Source organism: Carex rostrata, chromosome 1, assembly GCF_964058835.1.
Source record: "Carex rostrata chromosome 1, lpCarRost1.2, whole genome shotgun sequence".
Taxonomy (NCBI): domain Eukaryota; kingdom Viridiplantae; phylum Streptophyta; class Magnoliopsida; order Poales; family Cyperaceae; genus Carex; species Carex rostrata.
This window is the reverse complement of record NC_135918.1, coordinates 17,920,473-17,939,409: the sequence shown is the minus strand read 5'-3', so window position 1 is coordinate 17,939,409 and position 18,937 is coordinate 17,920,473. Positions and strand designations below refer to the sequence as shown.

Sequence of the window (18,937 nt, the reverse complement as noted above, 5' to 3'; positions counted from 1 at the left end):
GCCTTTACACACTACAGCAAAATTGATTTTTTGCGACCGGTATCAGCGACCGGCGTCATAACCGGTCGCAGATACTTAATTTCTCCAAAAAAAGAAACGAAATTCGTTAAAAATCAGGCGACCACTTGTATCAGCGACCGGAATCAGCGACCGGCGCCGACACCGGTCGCAAATATTTTCTCTGCTGAAAAAAGCGCGACTCCTAAAAATAAAATGCGCGCCTCTGCCAAAATCTCGACCCCCAAATCACCCCCAAATCCTCCCGCGTCCCGCCTCCCTGTCTCCCGACCCAAAACCCTTCCCACATCTGCTCCTCTCCTCTCCTCTCACCTCTAGACCAAATCCTTCCCGCCTCTCCTCTTCGATCTTGCTCCTACCTCGTTTTCCTCTTGGTCGGCGGTGGCAGCGCGACCCTCTTCTCCACTCCGGCCGTAATCTCTCTCGATCTCTTCTGTGGAACTCAGTCAGTCAGTCAAGGTAAGTCTCCTCTCTCTCTCTCTCTGGTACGTAGCCATAGGAAAAGCGGCACCTCTTCGACTAACGAATCTATATGATTCCAATTAGAAGCCATAGGAAAAGTGGCACCTGTAGACACCAAAGGGAAATGTATGATTCCAATTTCAACTATGAGTAGTAGATTTCGGCAGAAAAAATCAGATTTTTTTTTATACGTTTTTTATGTTTCGTTGAAATTGGGCTTTAGGGTTTTGTACCAATTAACTCAAATTCTATCAAATTAGTGTTGCTTTTCTGCTTATTTCACTTATGTATATATCTGCTTCATATTGTTGCTGAAATAATTTTCATTTTTGTTTGTACCCCATTTTAGGGTCTTAAGATTTTGTGGAAATTCGCTCAAATTAGCTCTAATTAGCGTTGTTCTGCAGTGTGCTTGCTACAAGATAAGTATAGTTATTTCCTACTTTGAGGTAACTCTGTATTTTAATTTCTTTTAGGTTTTTAGAAATAAAGGAGAAACATTATTAGTTGATCTGTTTTCCTTATGAAAAGAAAAAAACGGATGTCGATGCAATTTCTCAAGAAAAATTATTGTGTTTTAAACTAGGAATATAAATTTGTATTTCTTATTTGAAGGAAGAAGAAGGTGGTGATGGAGAAGGCAAAAGAGGCTAAGACAGAGAAGAAATCAGCAAAGAAGCCTGTCGATGCTGGTACGGTTAAGAAGGACGAAGCAACGAGTTCGAGCAAGAAAGCCAAGATCGAGGAGCCAGATAATGATGACAAGAACAAGGAGTTAAGTCTCTTTCTCTCTATTGTCTTTGATTCATGAATTGCAAAAAGTGTGAAATGCAGATTTGATTGACCCTTGTCTCGGTTGATGTTTGCTGTTGTGCGAATTACCCGAAATTATGACGTTCGATTTGATAATTGATATCATGACCGGCTTGTGCCTTGTTTGTGTAATTAAGGCTTGCTTCATGTGATTGTGCCTTGGTTAAAAGCAAGCAACCTGTGATTTTTTTTTTAATGTTTTTTTTGGCTTATTTGGGAATTATTGCTTACATGTCCTCTTAGATGAAAATAATGGTGGAAATATCATGGTTAGTAAGTATAATAAATTACAAGTAAAGAGGTTAGTAAATATTTTGCTGTTTTACTGGCACTAAACATAGAAAGTATAATAAATTAAATATCAGGGATCAAAGTGTGATTGCTACATTTTTGTTATCTGACAAGATGAACTCTTTGCATTTTTTTGTAAATTAAACCTTCAATTTGTTGTTCTTCTATATGTGAAGCCCTAACCTGACCAAACTCTAATCTTTGTTCTTCTCTGATAGTAATGAGTATAAAAAAATTAATGAAGTCAACAAGAGAATTGTCATTAGTGCCAAAAATACCCCTATCCTTATGCCAAAAATACAGTTTGATTAGCTAAAACAAATTTGACCTATGTAAGAAGCATCCTTATTCTCATTCAATTGAACTGATTCAATGATTTAACTTCACTTTGTTTTTGTAGGTAATTAATTAATGATATAAGAACGAACTATGAGTCCGAGAAGATAGAGGTTGTTAACTTGAAAAATGCAAAGGTACAAACCAATTTATTTATTTGTTAACTTGGAGAAGGTAGAGATGTGAGGTGATCAGATATGGTGGTTTGAATAATCTTCTATTCGGTGTTTTGTATAAGCGATGTGAGGTGATCATAATATGTAACTGAAGACATAATTTTTGTATAAGCAATGTGTTTTGTATAACCAATTTGTAACTGAAGACATGATCTTTTACATGTTTCATAAATAGCAATCTCAGTTCTTAGTTCTTACTAATGGTTTAATTATTATTGTATTTTAAGCATGATAGTTTATGTATGGATGATTGGGCAATCAATTCTCTGTCAGAATTGAGAACATTAGCAATTGGTGCAATTGATGTAAATAACAAAATAAACAAAAAAAAAATGTTGTTAGAAGCATCAGCAACCGGTTTTTTGGGTATCAGCGACCGGTTCACTGGTCTCAGATACCTTTTCATGACGTCAGCAAAAACAACAGCGATAAAAAAAAATTGGTCGCAAAAAAAGTATCAGCGACCGGATGACGTCATTCAGCGACCGGTGACGTCATCAGAAGAGTATCTGCGACAATGCTTTCAGCGACCGGTCTATCAGCGACCGGAATCAGCTTTCTGAGACCGGTTGAACTTTCAGCGACCGGCGACAATACTTTCTGCGACCGGAAAACCGGTCGCAGAAAGTCAGATTTGCTGTAGTGACAGCATCTGCTGTACTCCCTACATTCTCAAGACCTGTAATGCGCATTCTACCTCGAAGTTGATTCAAATTTTCTAGTTGGTGTAATTCATACCCACGTTCCTTTCTTGCAATGAATTGATGAAGGCGTTGGAGGGACGTCAGTCTTCCAACTTCAGAAATATGAGGTATCCTCTCCTCAAATGTTGTTAAGCGCCTCAAGCTAATGAAGTCAGAAACCTTGGGTAGGGATTCACAATATGGCAGGACAAACGTTTGAAGGTTGTAAAGTTTGCTTATGGAATCGGGAAGTTTCTTACTAGGCTGAAGGCCATAAATATTCAGGGAACGGAGATGCTTTAAATTGCCCATATAGTCTGGCAAGTCAACAACAGAATGACAAAGATCTAACACCCTCAGTTTTTTCAAGTGTTTCAATATCTCTTGTAATACTTCCTTTGCGACAAAAAAACCATCATTTTGCACAATAAAAGTGCGTAATTTCTTCATGAGGCATAATGTTTCTTTCTTTAATTTGTTTACTATGCTTGAGGGTAAATGGATGTGGCGAATGTTTTCCATTCTAGATAACATGTTGCTTATGTGGAAAGGAATTTCTCTGGAATTAGTGGTGTCTATTCTGAAAAAATCATCACCTTGAACCTGTTCTGCAAGCTCATAAAGCAGGTCATGTAGTTGATAACGTATCTCCTTTTTATATACAACTTGATCCAAAAAAAACCTTGATACGAGCTCATTCAAGTAATTTTGACCGATATCCTCCAACCTTTCTTGATTATGTATTGGCCTAATAAAACCTTCTGCCATCCATAAATCAATTAAATATTGTGGTGCGAACCTCGAAACTATTGGATATAAGCTACAGATAGCAAAACAACGTTGGAGATCCAGAGGAAGCTGCTGATAGCTCCAAATCCTCGCTTTCATGTTATCTCCCAACCAATTTTTTTCTGCTACTTCCTCCCAATGCCTTAGGTCAAGTTTTCCACTCAACTCATGACCCACTAGCTTTGCTGCACCAGGATCTCCTTTTAGCTTAATAGCTATTTTTCGACCTATTTCTTCGAACTCCTCTTTTTGCAAATGAGAATTGCTAGGCCAAGCATAGTGCATAAAGAGCTCCAAAAATTGATCCTCATGTATGTCCTGCAAATAATAGGTCTCTATTTCTGTAACACCAACAAGGCCGACCTTTTGTGCAACATTTTTGGATTGAGTTGTAAGTATAATTCTGCTCCCTGGTAAGCAACTACTTAAGCAACCAATGAATTTCTCCCATTGTTCAATAAAACCCTCAATATCACACCAAAAATCATCTAACACAAGTAGAAGTTTCTTAGATCCTAACATGTGTCTTATTTGTGTTAAAAGAGCTTCAAGAGATGTAGGGGGGTTATAATTATGAGAGCATTCTATTGCCTTTATTATTTCTATCATGATCTTAATCACGTCGGCGGCGTTAAATTTGCGAGGGGTATGCACCCACAAACAAAGATCAAATTGCTCTTGCCCATCCATATGTTTATAAACATGCTGGGCAAGTGCAGTTTTCCCAACACCAGAACGGCCCGTAATGGCAATAATTGGGATTGCTTGCCTAGTGTTTGGTCCAGGCTCAGAATTTAAAGGTTTTTCCATGAGTAAGCTGACTATGGTTTTTTTATCTATCTCACGACCGAAAATTCTGGCAGGAGGCTCTGAAATTGTATCCCTGTCAACATCACTATCACTAGCATTTTCTTGGTCCTCTAACAAATCACGAAATTCGTTGGCCTCCTTTGCAATTTCTATGAGTTTGTCTATACAGCGCTTTAGCTTGATTCTTTTCCAGGAGAAAACAGATAAACCATATTTTAACTTAATCGAAGTAATATCAAGACGCCGGGGTACAAATTGGGATGGTAAACTAATTCGGGTTCCCCTCTCATTCTTCTCCTTTTGTTCTAGTGTTTTTCTATCATCATTTACCTTTTGCTTAAGCAGTTCATACTCGAATAGGTCGATTGCTTCCTCAGCCTCATAGTATGCATCCTTGAGCCTTCTGAGCCAGACCTCTAGCTTGTCCTTGTTGCGGCTCTTTTCAGCTTTCTCAATTGCCAGAGAGAGGCGAGGAAGTACTATAGCCGCAAGTATTTTCCTTCTTTCATCGATGCCAGTGCCGAGATAGTGATGCGCTTTGTCGAATAGCATTTTCAATAAGGGGGACGCCAGCCAACCTAAGGAGGTGAGAACAGCCGCCTCAACCATATCTGGCCTTGTCTTCTCTTCGTACGGGTTTTAAGTGGGATCACTTAATTTTGATACATGTGTTTGGATAGTGTTGAAGAAAGTTCAGAAAATTAGAAAGGAATGATACGAAATGAGATAGTAATGTAGCTAATTTTTTGGGTGGGTAGGGAAGAACTTGGATGTGATAATTAAGTTCAACGGTTCTTTCTTTATTCTCTTTTATTTTGCACCTTGGAATTAGAAAAGTGGTTTTTCGCTGAAAGCAGAGAAGTGATGTAATTATTTTCTAACCCATGTGCCAGTGAAGTTGACATGTTTTTCTTATAAAAAAATTTAAGGCATTTAATTATGTTGAATATTTAGTAAGCATTAAGAAAATATCATTTTGATCTTGACATTTATGAGGTACCATTTTGAAAAAAAAAAAAGAGCGCCATAAAATGTTTTTCAAAACATAACAGTCATCCTTTATAAATCTTCATATTTTCGGATGATCTTTGCTATTCTATAAATTAGTTTTCTAAATCACAACCCTATGAACTCCTTTCAATTTATTCTAAAACCTCACAAAACTTGAGTTTTTTTTCTTCTTTTAAAAAGTTTTAATGGATCACACAATCTTATGGTAATATTTTGGCTTTAAAAGTTTGATTTTGATACTATAGTTGTTGATGGTGATGGTGATGGTGATGGTGATGGTGATGGTGATGGTGTTGGTGTGGGTCAGACATGCAATATATATTGTTGGTATACACTATTGACTGATCTATATATTTTAAATAGAGTAAAGCTAGCGTGTGACATGCTCACCAAGAAAGTTTGGTGAGCATAACTCCAAAAGTATATCGGATCGACGTCAAATGTCAAATCCAAACCGTTGAAATCCATGTAATTCATTAGTGATGCATATACATGCAAAATTTTGAAAGTTTCGAGTTTATTTGCTACACGGTCAAGTGGTCAAAGAAATGAACATTTTATTATAAGTTATTTTATATATTCAATTTTTATTATTTCTTTGACCACTTGACCGTGTAGCAAATAAACTCGAAACTTTCAAAATTTTGCATGTATATGCATCACTCATGAAGTACATGGATTTCAACGGTTTGGATTTGACATTTGACGTCGATCCGATATACTTTTGGAGTTATGCTCACCAAACTTTCTTGGTGAGCATGTCACACGCTAGCTTTACTCTTTTTAAATATATCGAGTGAGGCTATGGTACTCTGATATTAGTTCATATGATGGACTAATATCTCCATTTTAATAGTTCAAAGAGTCGATCTAAACCGTTCAACATAATCTTGATATGAAAATGTACTTGTAGATTTAATTTGAAAATGAAAATATTAATCCATAGTACAAACTAATATACACTATGTATAATAGGGAGTAATATATATATACGCGCTTAACTTGGATATCCAGATTATATATTGCCAGCACATTAGATGAAATTTCGTGTATATCTTTTTGTAGAATAGCATCCATAAGATCATCACGCGTTCAAGCCTAGACTATTTGATTCTGTTCTCGGGTGCTATTTGTCTATTGAAAAGGATATAAAATAATATTCTCTGAATATATATTTCATTGTAAGAGATTTTAAAAGGAAGCGTCTTCATCAAGGTTCTAAATAGCGATTATAGCGGCATAGCGGGGAGACAAAAAAAAAAAGCTATTGCGAATAGCGTAGCTATAGCGGAAGCTATCACATATAGCGATTTTCTCTTTTCAAACTTTATATTCTATATTTCTACTAATTATCAACATAATCAATATTAGAGAATAGATGTAACAACTAAATGACAACTAATCTAAGTCTATACTTTTTATCAATTACACAAATAAGAAGGAAAAAAAAATCTAAAAAGTAACATTATTTAATAGTTTATATTTCATGGTATTACATATTATAATAGACAAAGAGCAATTAATTTTATAAGGTAAATGAAGTCAATATACATATTTAAATATTTTATAATTATAATAATAATCAAAATCAGCTTTCAATTGAAATGAACGATAATGATTTTACAAATGAATACTATAAAAAGAGTAATCAAAATGAAGAATTAGTATTTGAATATTTCTCGATATAGAATGATAGAATAAATCACAAATAAAAATAGAAGCATATAATTTGGTTTAGTATACTTATCGCAGAAGACCATGTAGCATTAGAAATAAGAATAGAAGTACATAAGTCCATATAAATTGCAAAAAAAAAACCATGTAGCATAGCGGTAGCTATAGCGGGTCTCATATAGCGGTAATAGCGGTCAGCTATTATAGCTATAGCGGTCGTAGCTGAGTTAGTGCAATTTTATCTCATAGCTTAGCGTTCATGGTCCGGAGAAGCTATAGCGCAGCTATAGCTAGCTATTAGAAGCCTGGTCTTCATTGAGCATATCTTTAGTTTATATATACATTTAAAACAACTTGGAATATGTATATTTAAAACAACAACTTGGAATATGTATATTTAAAACAACAACTTGGAATATGTATATTTAAAACAACAACTTGGAATATATATATTTAAAACAACTTGGAATCAATTTTAAAAACATGAGGCGCCTCATGTTTTTAAGAGAATTATCGACTTTTAAATTGTAATTAGTGTCAATAATCTTACGTGACATCAAGTTTTTAACAAACACAATTAAACTTATGATTTAATCGTTTAATTGTTTTTGGGTCCCTAAAAGTGAAAATTTTCTAAAACTCAAATCGCAAATGACAACTAATTAACCAACTTGAGCTGATTAAGTATCGTTGAATAACACCGAACGTTAAAAGTCGTAAAATGTCTTCTTATAAGCTTTTTGTGATATATTCATGAAACAAAAAATTCGAACAATTTTTTTTTTTTTTTTTGCAGCATAAATATACCTTCATGTTTTACTTCCTCGTCAATGAGCTATATATTCTTAATAGACTAATGATTTTCATCCTAAGCTATATATTCTTAAAATATAATATTCTTATTGTTAATGGACCAGTCCATGATCGAGGATATTCATTTCATACATAAAATAGAGCATTTGATAGTAGATTAATTATGATTGAATATTTTAAGGGATGTGATTGTTTAAATTAAAAGATCAGAGTTAAATTGAACGGAATTTAGGTTTCGTATTAGACTGCGGGAGCAAGTATTCAAACTAGCGAGGGATAAAGAAGCAAGGTGGAAACAATGCTCTGGATGCACGTGGCAGAGATTAGTGGACAATAATACAAAATACTTTCATGCGTACGTACAAAAATACGGGCACAGCAATTACCTGCTGATTAGTATTTAATTAATTAAAGAGAGTTAAATCGGACATAATTCAGGTTGTGTATAAGACTGCGGGAGCGTGTATTCAAACTAGCGAGGGATAAAGAAGCAAGGTCAAAACAACGCTCCGGATCGAAGCATGTGACTGAGATTAGAGGACAAAAATATAAAATACTTTCATGCGATTGCAAACAACAAAAAAAACACCAACTCCGTGATCTTGTTAAGAACCGAGAAAGGTACAATAATACGGGAACAACAACTGCCATAGATGGCCTTGGTGCTGGGCACCCAGGGCGGTCGGTCCCAAGATCCAAAGGGCTCCTAATACAAAAAAATTAGACCGGCTAATCGCTTCCATAAATACTTCAATATATATATATCATATGTTTATTAGTCATTTTTGCGTTTTAAAAGTCCAAATAATCGATCTAAACCGTTCAACATGATATCCATATTAAAACGTGCTTAATTGGAGATCAAATTTTACATTTTTTTATTTTTTTACTATTTTTTAAGATAGGTAGAAAATCATTATTTTTTATGATTCATAATCATCTGAATCAATGAATTTTCTACCTATCTTAAAAAATAATAAAAAAATTCCAAATTCCCAATTTTCAAATTCTCACACGATATTTATTATTTTTAATATATATATTTTTTATTTCCCTATGTATAAAAATTTCGGTGCTGCATTTATGCATGCTGATTGATGAACTAGATGATGGAAGCTCTCCAACTCTAATTGTAGCCGGTAGGAGAGAATTTACTAATGACTACCCACCTCCATTGGGGCCCAGGCGCTGGGTATTTTATGATTAAGGTGAAATTTCCAATGTACTTACCCTCGGCTTGATCTCTTCTTCTAAGACAATTATTTATGTATTATTTTTCTCTATCAAGCTACCGACTTCATTTTTTTTCTTACCAATCCGGCTATAGCATGCTACCAACTTCAACTTCATATTTTTTCTAATAAAAATAAAGAATATGAGACGAAGTTTTATTGGCTTACCCTTCTATCTCCCCGATGAAATATTCTCTCAAATTGCTCGCTTAGCTCCTTCGTTCTCATGTGCATAACCCAGAAAGAAAATAATTATTTAGCCACTATAGGTACAATATGAAATTTGGGTGGTTTTAAGTTGTCTTTACAGTGAGTTTCCATCGCCCATTATTTGGGCCCTCATTTGGATTTCTAGCTAGATTCAACAGTCAATTATTCCTACTTGGATCAAAGCAGCAGGAATTATTTCTTTGTATAGTTTGTTTCCTTTATAGCATAATGGGGAAGTGAAAGAAACATATTAATTAGTTTGTGATTTAATATGTGAAGACATCACATCACAGAAAGTTGCTGTTGAGCATTTCTTTTTGTATATTTTTTTTATGTAGGCTGTAACATTGTGCATGTTATGAGATACACATCATGTACTGTGTCATTTATGGTTAAATTAGGATGATTTTGTGTAGATAAGTTACTAAACTACGCTTGTAATAACCCAATTGATTTATAAGTTTTAAATAGTTTAAATAATAATTGGCGGGAAATAAAAAAATTATCATTTCATCATATATTATATATATTTTAACATTCCGTAATTTTTATAATTTTTTATAAAATTATTTTTGTACTTAATTATAATTATGATAAACTTGAGGGTCTATTTTTAAGATGTGTTAATTTCAACTTCAAGTAAAAAAAAGAAAAAAAAAAAGAAAAAGGTGGACGTGGTATTCAAAGCCACGCGACTTATGTTTGTGTTTCCACATTTAAGTTGACCACCGTTAAACATCCCATAAAAATATCTCTCTATCTTGTAAATTTCTCTTAATTTGGAAATTGAGTATGAAAAAAAAATGGAATGAAAACCGAATTGGAAAAAAAAAACAGCTAAATGAGAAGGAAAATATTTCATAAATATAATATTGTGATATTTGATTTCATATCCGATTAAATTCCGATGAAATTAGTCCCCCCTGGTCTGATTAGGGGTGTAGACGGAATAACATGTGCTCGTGTTCCTTTCTTCCCCTTCTTTTGTGCGAGTGGTTTGTGAAGCATGCCCTTAATGAGTAGGATGCTGTTGGGTAAAATTGTTCGACAAAAATATCACTTTTTGTCTTAAGGAGGCGAAAAGGAGGCAGCAGCGCTAAGAAGGGTGGGAGGCAGGATTAATAATTTGGTCTAAGGACCTTAATCTTGTCTAATTCGGTCAGCTTAAGCTGTTAAGAAAAACTAAGGAAGCTAAAGTAATGCTGTCGGACAGGACAGTAAAGATTAAAGGGATTTTTTTAGAAAAAATGTTTGAAATGTAACATTTTTAGAAAGATCAGAATCAACGGTCCCAATTTAAATATGGAGATCATTAGTTCCAATTTAAAATTTTAATATTTTCTTATTCATTCTGAATTAGGCCTAATTAACATTAGTTATAGTATCAATGCTTGATTAAGTCTAATTAACACATTAGTTACAGTACCAATAATATTATACGTACATACTGGTACCAATTTCAGTACCAATCTATATATTTCCCCTTTCCTTTCCGTCATTAATTAATCGTTTTTAAAGCCCAAGCCCAGCCCATATCTTCCTTGCTCTTGCTCTTGCTTAATTAATATTTTACGGATGGATAGTGATTAAGAAATTGAAGATGTAAATGTAATGTTTAATACTGTTTTTTGTGAGTTAGGATACACCTAATGTTTTCTCTGCTAAAAAAATATTATAGAAAATTATAGAAAGTGGTGAATGAGGTGTGTTTAAACTGTCAAAATCCTATGCCTACAAGTATTTTTCTTGAATTGACTCTTCATGAGCTTTAGCTTCTTTTTGTTATATGTATTGATGGCATGACCCAACAAATTTCACACTTTGCAAATGACTATTCTATTTCAATTACATTTTCATGTTTTATGTTTTGTTTCAATATAGATTCACAATATATAAGTGCTTTAGGTTTATTGTACTTCAAGAAAATAAATCCATAATTGAAAGTCTTCTTGTTGAAAGATTGCTGTATAATTTATTGCCTGTCCACAATTCTATGCTTATTTTGACATGTTTCTGGAAAATTTTCTTTTTTTGAGATTTTGGAGGAAACTAATAAATGGACTACTACTTATAATTGAACAATTTTATGCACCACTGACGGGTGCGCCGATGGTGCCTCAGAGATCCATCACGCGCGGTTTGGGGCTGAGTCTCAGCAATCACCACCGTTGGCATGTCTCTATGGACAGTCTATAACAAATAATGTCAACATTGGTGGAAGGGGGTGGAAGCGGGCCCGCGACGGTGGAAAGTGATAGCAGCCAAACTAGCATCTTTCTCCAATGCTGAACGTTTGATGGGAATAATTTTCTGTCTGCTTCTCCTTACATAGTTTTTTTTTTTTGAGAAACTGATAGTAGCTATCAGCTAGATTCCTCCTTATATAGTTAGATTTAGTTTCTAAATTGCAACAAATGATTATTTTTTTTCACCGTTTATTGTTTATTTTTCCACTGTTGCTATTTTTAATTAATTGAGACTTATTATTGACAATTTGTTGAAATAACTTATTAATTTGTCCAAAGCATGCCAAAGAATTTTTGTTGTGTGGCGTCTCATGAGCATACTCCATGATCTTTTGTGGCACACCTTAATTTTGTTCTAAATTTAGCGACTTACAATAAAAAAATTAACAGTTTTATTATATAAAAAATAACAATGAAATTATTTTTAACTTAAATCCTGGTTAAACTGGATCAAGTTATTAATTCAATTAATCATTTTTCAAAACAACTTTTATAAATAAAGCAAGTTATAAAAATATCATTAATGAAGAAGAGAATTTGAATTAAACCACGTACTCTTAACTAAAAATTAAGACAAGGAATTAATTAAGCATAATTTGATGAAGGCTGTGTTAATTTTATTCAAGTTGGATTGAAAAGAAGCTTACTTGATAGAGGTCGGTGTAAAACTTTGAATAGTTAATAGCACATGTAATTTTCAATCCAATTACTAGAACCTGAACCGTGGCAGCTTCTGTCACATTTCTTAGAACGGTTGGATTGGAATTAAGGCACAAGTTTCTAGAGGCAGCTTCTATCACATTTCTTGAAAAAAAGAAAAGAAAAAATCAATTACTAGAACCTGGGCCGTCCTTGTATGCGGCCCATTTCCAATCCGTGGCAGCTTCTATCACGTTTCCAATCTATTTCCAATCTATTTCCAATCCGTAGCAGCTTCTGTCCATTTCCAATCCAATTGAATGAATTTTATTGGATCATCTCTATCGAACTGGACCGTCCATTTCCAATCCGACGATCGAGATCAAAGATTAACTGCGTTCTCCCTGCCGAGTCCAGTTGGGCTCCAGTAGTAGTTGATGGGTGCTTGGGGGTAGAGAGAGAGAGAGCAGCTTCTGCGAAGGTTTACAAAAAGGGAGAGCTTGGCGCGCAATTCATTTTCTTTATTATTAGTTTGACCTCGCGATGGTAGGAACGGGTGTAGTTTCACGCGCCTCACTTCGTATATTAAAGGTGATCCATTGATTTCTTCTCATATCATTGAATTCTCTGTATTCTTTAATTGTGTTGCTTTCTAATTGACAATGGATAACCGATACTCCAGGATTCCGGACAACTACACAAGCCAGGAACAGGTATTTGCTTCAATTGTTATACATACCTTTTGATTTTGGTTAGCATTTGTAGAATTTGGTTTTTTGTTTTTGTATTGAGATTTTTGAAATGAGTACTGTTAGGGTTTTAATTAACCCCTCATTTGACCAAAATCGAGTAGATGAGAATCTCAGTTGTGTGACCCGATCAAGATAATTTTAATTTTAAATTTGTTGTGTGGAAGCTTCATCCTAAAACTTTTCTTCTTTGTTTTTCCTTCCAGGTGACAGAGGCTCTGCAGAAAGCAAATCTGGAGTCATCAAATCTTATTATCGGCATTGATTTCACAAAGAGCAATGAGTGGACAGGTTTTTATCTTCTTTTTTTTTTTGCTTTTACTGGTTAATTATCTCTTCAATTCATCTAGGATTCCAATATGTGGGAACTACCCTTAGTAAAATTTACTCGGTTAAACCTTTTTGTTGAAATATATCAAATTTGGTTAGGCTTATGAGACTCAATTGTGTATGCTTATCTTAATTTAATAGAAATAAGCTAATTAAATCTCAATTGTTTAATAATCGAAGCATAACTGATTTGCATTTGTCAGTTTTTGACCTGATTAGCATAGCAATCCTTGATTTAATTACAATTGTTTTCATTTTATTTTATTTTGGATTAATTGGTACATTAAAATGGGCAGGAAAACAGTCGTTTAATGGACTAAGCTTGCATCATATCGGCAAGACTAAAAACCCATATGAACAAGCAATATCTTGCATCGGTAACACCTTGTCGGGCTTTGATGAAGACAACAAAATACCATGTTTTGGATTTGGAGATGGTAAATTTCATTCTTGGGATTTTGTAATTTAGAAAAATTTCTGTGTTCTTACTGTCATAGCATACCCATTTGCTTTGATTTGATGAGGTAAAATTAAGAAAGGGCAAGTCAATTGCATCTGAACTGATCAACTGGGAATTTTTTTTTTTTTTTTTTGAAATCGTGATAGTGGATATCAGGTTGATCAACTGAGACACTTGATGAATATATATCAACTAAAAGGGAAGTTCAAGAAGCAAAATTAGAAATTATATAATGTAGTTGTTGTTTTTTCACAACAGCCCTTACAAACAACTTAATTGACCACCACTGTAATGCACTAAAATCTTTTTGTGTGCTATTTATTTTCAAACTGATGTTGGTTTTAATTTGTTGTTAACAGCATCAACAAAAGACAAAGATGTGTTCAGCTTTTATCAAGACGACAGGGCTTGCAACGGGATTGGTGAAGTCCAGGCACGATATAGGGAGCTTGTAACTGATAAGAGATTGTCTGGTAAATGCATTTACCCAAAGACTATTATACCCCTCCCCTGCAGGAATTGTCTGTCCTGCTAGATTGGTTACTTATTGCCATAGTTTAATTTGTTTTATTTTGTTGTTGTTGATCCTTGCTTAGTTGATTGGTTAATCATGATTCTCTTTTTTCTTTTTTGTGAGCTCAATTAAGGGATATATAAAGCTGTGGTGAATTGTTGTTAAATACTGTAAGGCAAATAGAGATACCCTTTTACACAAATCACTTGAAAATCAAAAGAATTAAATTCAAAGTAATATGCAACTTTTTGTTTCAGTATTGATATATGAATGTGTAATTCTTCTTGCTTGCAATTTTAGACCTTCTTGTATTATTATTTTACTTTTAACCCATTATTTTCCTTAATGTTCTTGTAGGGCCCACATCATTTGCTCCCATAATAAACAAGGCTGTGGATGTTGTTATAAGGAGTGGTCATCGCTACCATGTTTTACTTATAATTGCTGATGGACAGGTATATTGAAGCCTTAATACGAGGCATCATCGCCCCCCTTTCCTGACAACCTCCCTTTTATTTTATTTTATTTTTATTTGTAGGGCTTCTATAAGGGTTTATTTTTTTCGGCAAAGTTGTTATTCATTAAGAGTTCTAGTTCTTAAAATTCTAGATAACCTTTCTACTTTTTATTTTATTTTAAAAATACTTTACGATGCTTCCTCCTTTTGTTTGAGAAAGTAGGGAAGGGTTTAGTATTTTTAGGTTTAATGTGGATACATATATTTCTGTAATTTTCTTGGTCTAGGAAATTAACTTTTATACTTTATACATATTTTAGTTGTTCAAGATTGAGTAGCACATATTTCCATTGACACAGGTCACTGCCAGTGGAACTGAAAAGTTAAGCAACCAAGAGGAATGTACACAAAAGGCTATACAGAGGGCTAGGTAATTATTCTCAGTGATTGTCTTCATGAGTTGGGCTAATATACTTTATAAAGCACGGGCCCTTTTGTGCTTCACGCCCTTCCGTGCCTTTTTAAGGTGCAAACAGTCGATTCGAACCGCTCAAGATGATCGCGATATTAAAATATGTTTGGAGACCAAATTTTACTCTTTTTTTTTTTACAATTTTTTTTTAGAAATTTTGAAAAAAATATATTCCAAAAAAATGTAAAATTTGGTCTCCAATCACATTTTAATATGGAAATCATGTTGAGTAGTTCGAATCAACTATTTGAACTTTGAAAATGGAGATAAGGGCGTAAGGCACAAGAGGGTCTACGCATTACAAATCACCTTAGTCCATCTCTGGTGTTCATTACAGTTATGTTGATTTGATTGAGGTTGTGTTCTGTTCATTTTTTTGTTTTCAGCAATTTCCCGCTGTCAATAGTACTAGTTGGAGTTGGTGATGGCCCCTGGGATCTTGCAAACAATTATGATAACTGTTTACGTTCACGCCACTTTGATAATTTCCAGGTTTTGCACTAATTTACATTGTCTATGTTCTTGAAGCGAGAAATTTTAATTTATGTCATTTTTAGATCAAACATAAGAGCTATGTTGAATTACAATTATTCAATTACACCAGTAAGACATGGGGACTTCAGATCTACAATTGCACCAATAAAATTGGAGAAGATGGTAAAACCGTATAATTACCAACCAGTATCAAATTACCAGCATGTGCTGGTTGTGGTACAAAGCCGGTGCAGCTGCAGATCGCTGCCATACAAGTGCATTTTTCTTTTTATGTGCTTTTTGTTCTAGATTTACTAATTATTACTGAGTTGAGCATCAACTGTTCTTCAAAGTCAAAGTAAAGATGCCAGTACAGCCCCTCCCCACCTCCAAATTCCAAACCCCTACTCCTAAAAGTTTTCCCTCACAAACAAATAAATAGAAGGATAAGAAAATCAAATTCTGGATCGATACAGTGATTTTTAGTTTAGCAAGATTGTGATCTTATTTCATAGTTCGAGTGAGGCTATGGTACTATGCATAGCGTGGATTGGTCCGTGCTATGGATCAATATCTCTGCTTTCAAAGTCCAATCAGTCGATCTGAACCGTTTAACATGATCTCCATATGACAATGTACTTGTACATCACATTTTACATTCTTTTACAATTTTTCTACTATTTTTTTTAGATTGGTAGAAAATCACTTGATAAAAAAATTATGGACTTTTCAAAAGTGGTGATTTTCTACCTTTATAAAAAAATATTAAAAAAAATTCTAAAAAATTTAAAAAATTTCAAGAAGTACATTTTCATATGGAGATCATGTTGAACAGTTCAGATCGACGATTTGGACTTCGAAAACGAAGATATTTATCCGTAGTATGGACCAATCCGCGCTATGCATGGTATTGGTACCATAGACCATAGCCACACTTTTCATAGTTCTTATGAACTTGTAAATTTCACCAATATCATGTTATTATTTTCAGTTTGTAAATTTCACTGAGATAATGTCAATGAACATGCCTGATTCTGCAAAGGAGGCACAATTTGCTCTACAAGCACTCATGGAAATACCATTGCAGTATGCTGCAATTCAGGGACTTGGCATTTTTGGGGCCCCACCTAGACGCTCCATTCCACAAATTTCTAGTGGGGCCGGCTTCGAATCAGTGGTCCAGACGTTTGACCATCCCATTGTGTATGATGCTAACCAGGTAAAGCCCTCTGTCCAACTTATAATTTTGCACAAGTCAGGCTATGTTACTATGCATAGCGCATATGGACCCGTACTATGAATCATTATCTTTGTTTTGAAAGTTCAAATAGTGGATCAGAATCGTTCAACATGATCTGTATATAGAATTGTACTTGCAGACTTAATTTTACATTGTTTAGAATTTTTTTACTATATTTTAGGTTGGTAGACAATTGCTACTTTTGAATGGTCTAGAATCTTTAGATCAAGTGATTTTCTACCTATCTGAACAAATAGTAAAAAAATTGTAAAAAATAGAAAATTTGATCTACAAGTACATTTTCACATGGAGATCATGTTGAATGGTCTGGATCGATTGTTTGAACCTCAAAAATGGAGATATCGATCCGTAGTACGGACCAATATGGGCTATGCATAGTACTGTAGCCTCCCTCTGTAATTTTGCAGCTTATTCATTGATAGTCAGGCCTGATACTGGTATTGGTCAGGTCCAAAAAAACTTTTCTGGTTTTAGTACTAGTCTTTTCTTGCTTGTTGACTGTTGTTTAAATGGTAGTTTTGGGCAATAACTAATCTGTCTGTTATTATCATTCTCAATTGTCATAGTTAATTTGTGTCAGTATCAGATTAGCTAATTAAACATAATTGTATCAGTAGCTAACATAATTTTGCAAAATGACCATGATTTGAATCTGTATCAGATCTGTGAAAGTCCGAGATCTTTAACAAACAATATTAGTTCAAAATGCAGACAAATTAAAAAATTTAATCATCAGACTAAAAATACAGATAATTTATTAAACATAATTGAGTTACAATGATGATGCATTAACAATTCAGAAAATTACGGATAATTTGTTTTGACTCATCAGGAAAAAAAAATCACTTATACACAAATCAGCAAAATAAATAGGTTAATTAACACCATGTCCATAGATACTATTTAACTGATATTATGTTATTTAAATATAATTGATTAACTTTATTATAAATAAACAAATCATGATTATTTGTATCATAACCATACACAATGGACTATTGATTATTGTAATATTGGATATATATTAACGGCTTAGTTAATCTCTTATATAATATATCACACGTATAAAAAACACTAAATCATCATTATATAAATGGTGTCGGTTATGTTGTGAATAATAGCAGATCAGGTCTATACCCCTACATGCCCGCATACAAGGAGGCCTACACCGAGTACAAAGCAACCGGTTCAGGCGAGGATCTGGCAGGGTATCCAGAGCAGTATCTTCATTCTCTCGCTTGCTTGGTCTTAATTTCAGGTGTGGCATTTTTGTAGCATTCTTTTTAGATTTCATTTATCTTAATTAGGATAGGAATTGTTTGTGCACAAATGCATTTTATAAATTTCATTCATTCCTTTTCAACTGTTTTGTATTTAATGATTTGCAAATCCCCAAAACTCAAATAAATTAGTTTACAATAGGAATAGCTTAATTAATTATTACTGTTAGTGTAAATTCGTTTTATTATATTATTATATTATTTTCATTATATTTTTATTTTGGGTAAATTTATGCTCATTGTATTTTCTTTTGGTAAATTTGCATGTTGGCATGCCTTTTTAAAGCAAATGACAGGGTAGATGTACTTATTTAAAAATTTGTTTATTATTTTATTATTTTATTATTTGTTTATTATACTTTTTTTTTAAACTTGCATATCGAGTTATAGACTTTAGAAGTTAATTTCTATGTTCAATTGTGAATAAAATGTTTCTGTTCCGAGAGATTTGACATTTCGACTCTGGAAAGGATTGATTCGACATTTTGCTTTGTAGGTTCTTAGGTATGTAGACAGATGACTTAGACTGATGAGTTGGAGAGATGACTCAGCTAGGATTTTTGTTCATGCCATGATTTTTATCTTTTTTTTGTTAGGATCTTTTATTAATTTGTTCTAACAAGTATTGGTACTTATGCATATTAGATTCATTCAAAGCATGTATATATATTCCTCCATGGCTGTTGTAATCATTTATTTTATTTTGGTGACACATATTGTAAGGATATTTTAATATT

The 18,937-nt window shown here is 33.7% G+C and overlaps 2 protein-coding genes and 1 long non-coding RNA gene across 5 annotated transcripts; 2 read left to right on the top strand and 1 right to left on the bottom strand.

Moving 5' to 3' along the window:
- Positions 1 to 617: 617 nt before the first annotated feature.
- Positions 618 to 2,203, top strand: LOC144576336 (uncharacterized). The gene is made up of 3 exons (XR_013508015.1): positions 618 to 929; positions 1,096 to 1,254; positions 1,985 to 2,203. It is a non-coding gene; the product is annotated as an uncharacterized LOC144576336 (long non-coding RNA).
- Positions 2,204 to 2,354: 151 nt separating this feature from the next.
- Positions 2,355 to 4,987, bottom strand: LOC144569667 (putative disease resistance protein At3g14460). The gene is made up of 2 exons (XM_078320152.1): positions 2,704 to 4,987; positions 2,355 to 2,362 (listed from the first exon to the last, which is right to left on the bottom strand). The coding sequence occupies exons 1-2, from the start codon at positions 4,985 to 4,987 to the stop codon at positions 2,355 to 2,357; spliced, it is 2,292 nt and encodes a 763-aa protein (XP_078176278.1).
- Positions 4,988 to 12,832: 7,845 nt separating this feature from the next.
- LOC144561998 (E3 ubiquitin-protein ligase RGLG1-like) lies at positions 12,833 to 18,937 on the top strand. 3 transcript variants are annotated; one of them, XM_078311130.1, is made up of 10 exons: positions 12,833 to 12,916; positions 13,159 to 13,243; positions 13,579 to 13,719; positions 14,102 to 14,215; positions 14,614 to 14,711; positions 15,073 to 15,143; positions 15,572 to 15,677; positions 16,651 to 16,878; positions 18,042 to 18,178; positions 18,697 to 18,937. In XM_078311130.1, exons 1-10 carry the CDS (start codon positions 12,866 to 12,868, stop codon positions 18,710 to 18,712), a joined length of 1,047 nt encoding a protein of 348 aa, XP_078167256.1. In that variant the 5' UTR covers positions 12,833 to 12,865; the 3' UTR covers positions 18,713 to 18,937. The 3 variants fall into 3 exon arrangements, with proteins under 3 accessions (XP_078167256.1, XP_078167247.1, XP_078167263.1); XM_078311121.1 differs by lacking the exon at positions 18,697 to 18,937 and having other exon boundaries at positions 18,042 to 18,536; XM_078311137.1 differs by lacking the exons at positions 13,579 to 13,719; positions 18,697 to 18,937 and having other exon boundaries at positions 18,042 to 18,545.